At 39.9% G+C, this 6,132-nt stretch overlaps 1 protein-coding gene across 2 annotated transcripts in view; it reads left to right on the forward strand.

Moving 5' to 3' along the window:
* The window catches only part of LOC117293070 (desmoplakin-like), a 42,503-nt gene extending 38,025 nt beyond the window's left edge, over positions 1-4,478 (forward strand). For both annotated transcript variants that reach the window (XM_033775293.1, XM_033775286.1), the window contains 3 exons: positions 204-306; positions 1,151-1,357; positions 2,965-4,478. In XM_033775293.1, coding sequence (XP_033631184.1) covers positions 204-306; positions 1,151-1,357; positions 2,965-3,065 — 411 coding nt within the window. In that variant the 3' untranslated portion in view covers positions 3,066-4,478. The remainder of the gene's footprint in view (positions 1-203; positions 307-1,150; positions 1,358-2,964) is intronic.
* The last annotated feature ends 1,654 nt before the right edge of the window (positions 4,479-6,132 follow it).

A 6,132-nucleotide genomic window follows, 5' to 3' on the forward strand; every position in this document is an offset into this window, starting at 1 on the left:
ACTTGCAGGAGGTTTACTGGAGATGAAGCAACTTGAGATTGTTTTAAGGTTAACGGGTCAATACCTCAGGTATGGGAACATGGTTGGGGGATAATGGCGCTGGGGGGCGGGGGGCGGTCAACAGCATTGCTGTTATTTAATAAATGTACGCATTTTTATGTATTTAAATTTACAATAATGGTGTTGTACATTACTATTACCAGGGTATCAGCAAACTGGATGAAGATTGTAAATCTATTGGACATCAGAGTGACGTAAACCTCGTGTTGAAGGACTCTCTTCAAGATAAACTTGTACTTCAAAGAGGTAAGAATATTGACAGTAATTTTGGCAGAAATAATTCAGTTAATATATTATTATATAACACCCCTTATAAATATTCTGCATTGTGATTGGTTTAGGTGATATGTCTTAGTTTTACTAGAAAGTTGCACCAACAGCGATGTACTATACCATTAACAGGCATGGTACTCTATCATTAGCAACCAGGGTACTATATGGAGTGTTGAGGCTCGTTCAGTTCTGGTGTCAATTTTGTGTTGTAGAACCATTTTATTTGTGTATTTTTCCAATTTCATTTTGCGGCTGGGCAAAAGGGTCCCTAATGTTGTTGGTCTCCCTATTTTATCGAGGTCATTTTAACAAAAAAGCATGTATAGCTTTGAATGCTTCACTTTTGAATTGACAGCAGATATTTAGACTGTTTGACCCCCCCCCCCCCCCCCCCCGATTTTTGAAAACGCATAGTAATAAAACATGTCCCTAAGCGGTCTTGAGAAAAACACAACAAAATACAAAGACAAAATGAATTAATTAAATGTTAAATAAGTGTCTTTAAAGCAATCTTAACAATCTCTTAGCAATCTTAAACTTAATAATGGAGTCGATGTTTTTTATGTGCTCCGGAGATTGTTCCATAAGGTTGAGGCAGTGTGAACAAAGCTGCGTTCACCATATGATTTGGTCATCACTGGTGGAATAACAAACAACTTTTTCTTATTAGAACAAAGATTTCTAGAAGGTGTGTACAATGTTAACAGCTCTGTCAAATAAGAAGGCGCAAAATCATAAAAACATTCATAAGCTATTAACAATATTTTGAATGAAATGTGAGAGTACTGATATTGAATATTCTGAATGTTTTAACCAGATAAACTTGTTGCTGGATGGCAAAGAGAGAAAAGTATGCAGAAAGATTCTTCAGATCGTGATCGTTTACTACTGGATGATATTACTGAATTACAGGAACGCACTGACAACAGAGAGCAAAAAATAGCTGAAATTACGGAGAAACTTCATCATGAGTTAGTGCTGCTTGCTCAGTTCCTCAGTAATGTAGCACAGAGGAGACCACAAAGTAAGTATAATTGAAATTCTGGAATTGAAATTGAGACACGATTAATTTGAAGAAGAGTAAATTAATCCCCATCCTCTAGTTTTCAACAGAGTAATTATCGGTGAACATTTCAGCAAATTAGGTGGTCAGGTTTGAGTGACAAACAACAAAATTTCTTTGTATATATTATACATGTATGACCTGGCTTTAAGGAGCTGTCCATGATTGGTATGGTGACCTCCCACCATTATAAGGAATTCAGTGGTTAGTTGAGTAGTGCTGAACACTCCTACAGTATTACAAAGATTGTAGGGTGGAGTTTTCTGTGCAATGTAAAAGGATTTGGTCTCATAATTCAAACGGAGTCCTACATACCTTGCAGGAAAATACTAAAAAGTTTGTGGAACTATTCAAAGCTTCTTGTTTTGAGGAATCTTTTTCTTCTGAAAATATCATTTCCACAATGAAACTCTGACTTGCCAAAGAAAAGACAACAAAGGTTCTTATAATTAGCACCAGGAACATTGAGTAGGCGCTGACAGGGATTTGCTAAATCCTGTGAACCATCACTGAATCATTGCTGGAATCTCTGAAGGCTTAGCCTTGCCTCCGATTGAGCTGAATGTAATGACACAACGGGATATTAGAAGGCATGTTTGCCATAACCTGTTGTGCCTCTTTGTTCAGGTTAAAGCATATCACAAAAAGTAGGTGCCTGCCTGTGCATGCTACTTGAGAATGGAAAGTTCGATTAGACATGTCAGTCGTCTGGCTGGCTGGCTGGTTGCAACAAATTGAGGAACATCTAAAGATTTTGGGGTGTTAAAAAACACCCCCTGTAAGTTTGTCTGTAAAGACATATTTGCAGATAAAATATGTCATGCAACATGAAGTGCTAAACTTCCATCAATTTGGTTTGGACTAAACTTGATGGCATTGTGTTGCTATGGATGATTGCCAAAAGCATTAAATTTAGAACTGTTTGTGACAACTTTCAATAATGACCAATCTTGCAGTCAAGGGATTACAATAAAAAAAGCCATAGATTTAATTCCAGTTCCACTTTAAAGCCATTGGACACTTTCGGTAAACAGTATTGTCCAAGTCCCACACTTCGTATATCACAACTTATATATAAAATAACAAACCTGTGAAAATTTAGGCTCAATCGGTCGTCAGAGTCGGAAGAAAATAATAGGAAAACCCACTCTTGTTTCCGCACGTTTCGCCATGTTATTACATGTGTTTAACATAAATTTGTAATTCTCGCTATCGAGAATTTATATTGTTTTAGTGTTTTCTCAAAAAGTAACGCATTTCATGGAATAATATTTCAAGAGTAGTCTTTCACCATTACCTTCTGTAAACCCTGTAAGTTATTTGTACATCTGTGAATTTTTTTCTTTCTTTTTCTGTACCAAAAATGTATAATGGCTTTAAAATGCTCCATATTTGTCCTGAAATTTGAGAGCTTTCAATTCTTGTCATTGGTCCTAATCCCTCACTGATGCATTGCTGCCTACATTATCTAACAATGAAGATGCAACCCGTATGTTTGTTAAACCACATTCCATGTCTGTGAAAATTAACCCACCAATATTAATGATCTATTTTTGAATTTCTTTAAGATACGAGACATGGACAGAAGCCTCCCCCTACACCCAGACCACCTACAGTATTGAAAGACTATCTGGAATCCTACACCAAACCAGGTCACCCATTGCATTGAAGTACTATCATAAACCCATCTAGATGACCCACTGATTTTGAGGACTATCTGGAATCATACAGCAAACCAGGTCACCCATTGCATTGAAGAACTATCATAAACCCATCTAGATGACCCACTGACATTGAGGACTATCTGGAATCCTACACCAAACCAGGTCACCCATTGCATTGAAGTACTATCCTAAACCCATCTAGATGACCCACTGACATTGAGGACTATCTGGAATCCTACACCAAACCAGGTCACCCATTGCATTGAAGTACTATCATAAACCCATCTAGATGACCCACTGACATTGAGGACTATCTGGAATCCTACACCAAACCAGGTCACCCATTGCATTGAAGTAGTATCCTAAACCCATCTAGATGACCCACTGACATTGAGGACTATCTGGAATCCTACACCTAACCAGGTCACCGATTGCATTGAAGTACTATCCCAAACCCATCTAGATGACCCACTGACATTGAGGACTATCTGGAATCCTACACCAAACCAGGTCACCCATTGCATTGAAGTACTATCCTAAACCCATCTAGATGACCCACGGACTTTGAGGACTATCTGGAATCCTACAGCAAACCAGGTCACCCATTGCCTTGAAGTACTATCCCAAACCCATCTAGATGACCCACTGACATTGAGGACTATCTGGAATCCTACACCAAACCAGGTCACCCATTGCATTGAAGTACTATCATAAACCCATCTAGATGACCCACTGACATTGAGGACTATCTGGAATCCTACACCAAACCAGGTCACCCATTGCATTGAAGTAGTATCCTAAACCCATCTAGATGACCCACTGACATTGAGGACTATCTGGAATCCTACACCTAACCAGGTCACCGATTGCATTGAAGTACTATCCCAAACCCATCTAGATGACCCACTGACATTGAGGACTATCTGGAATCCTACACCAAACCAGGTCACCCATTGCATTGAAGTACTATCCTAAACCCATCTAGATGACCCACGGACTTTGAGGACTATCTGGAATCCTACAGCAAACCAGGTCACCCATTGCCTTGAAGTACTATCCCAAACCCATCCAGACAACCCACTGGCTTTGAGGACTATCTGGAATCCTACACCTAACCAGGCCAACCATTGTATTGAAGTACTATCCCAAACCCATCTAGATGACCCACTGGCTCTTGAGGACTATCTGGAATCCTACAGTAAACCAGGTCACCGATTGCATTGAAGTACTATCCCAAACCCATCTAGATGACCCACTGGCTTTGAGGACTATCTGGAGTCCTACAGCAAACCAGGTCACCGATTGCATAGAAGTACTATCCTAAACCCATCTAGATGACCCACTGGCATTGAGGACTATCTGGAATCCTGCACTGAACCAGGTCACCCATTGCATTGAAGTACTATCCTAAACCCATCTAGATGACCCACTGGCTTTGAGGACTATCTGGAATCCTACAGCAAACCAGGTCACCCATTGTATTGAAGTACTATCCCAAACCCATCTAGATGACCCACTGGCTTTGGGGACTATCTGGAATCCTACACCAAACCAGGTCACCCGTTGCATTGAAGTACTATCCCAAACCCATCTAGATGACCCACTGGCTTTGGGGACTATCTGGAATCCTACAGCAAACCAGGTCACCCATTGCATTGAAGTACTATCCCAAACCCATCTAGATGACCCACTGGCTTTGGGGACTATCTGGAATCCTACAGCAAACCAGGTCACCCATTGCATTGAAGTACTATCCCAAACCCATCTAGATGACCCACTGGCTTTGGGGACTATCTGGAATCCTACACCAAACCAGGTCACCCGTTGCATTGAAGTACTATCCCAAACCCATCTAGATGACCCACTGGCTTTAAAGACTATCTGGAATCCTACAGCAAACCAGGTCACCCGTTGCATTGAAGTACTCGCCCAAACCCATCTAGATGACCCACTGGCTTTGAGGACTATCTGGAATCCTACAGCAAACCAGGTCACCCATTGCATTGAAGTACTATCCCAAACCCATCTAGATGACCCACTGGCTTTGGGGACTATCTGGAATCCTACAGCAAACCAGGTCACCCATTGCATTGAAGTACATGTACTATCCTATACCCACTTCGACATGTGTAGACCCCTTGCATGTGACGTCACAAGCTCATAAAGCGCCCTCACTGGGCTCATAAAGCGCCCTCGCTGGGGTCGAAAAGTGCCCTCACTGGGATCAAAGGAGGCACATAGTAATTTGACGATAGCTGTTCCTTGCGCTTGAACTCGGTGTCTTTGTCGTGTTTCAGGTTGTGCAAGGGGTGTATACTTACCTAACCTCCCAAACCCTCATAGCATTGAATTACTAGTGATATACCATTACGCTGGATTTAGTATCTCAAATGTCACTGTCTATACAGCATAGACCATTCACTCATGTCAATAAAGGCAATGGACACTATTGATAATTACTCAAAATAATTATTAGCATAAAACCTTTACTTGGTAACGAGTAATGGGGAGAGGTTGGTGAGAAACGGCTCCCTCTGAAGTAACGTAGTTTTCAAGAAAGAAGTTATTTTCCACAAATTTGATTTCGAGACGTCAGATTAAGATTTTTAGGTCTTGAAATCAAGCGTCTGAAAGCACACAACTTCATGTGACAAGGGTGTTTTTTTCTTTCATTATCTCGTAAATTCGACGACCAATTGAGTCAAAATTTTCACAGGTTTGTTATTTGATGCATATGTTCAGATACACCAAGTGAGAAGACTGGTCTTTGACAATCACCAATAGTGTCTAGTGTTTTTAAAAGGCGAGTCACCAAAGTCTGCTACTCTGTCCCAGGCTACTATATTGTTTTTCTACAATGTAGCAACAATGTTCAATTCTTTCTGTTGTGTATTTTAAAAATGAATATATATGCTTGTACAAATAAATGTATAAAAATGCCCGATTTGATGTTTAAATTTTGAACAGAGAGATTTGTAAAAATTTATAATAGAAACTTTATGAAATTTGAGTTATTTCATATGGATAATACATTTTTTGTACATACGTTTCTATGACTTTAATACAGTGTTT

This window comes from Asterias rubens, chromosome 1 (assembly GCF_902459465.1).
Source record: "Asterias rubens chromosome 1, eAstRub1.3, whole genome shotgun sequence".
Lineage (NCBI taxonomy): Eukaryota > Metazoa > Echinodermata > Asteroidea > Forcipulatida > Asteriidae > Asterias > Asterias rubens.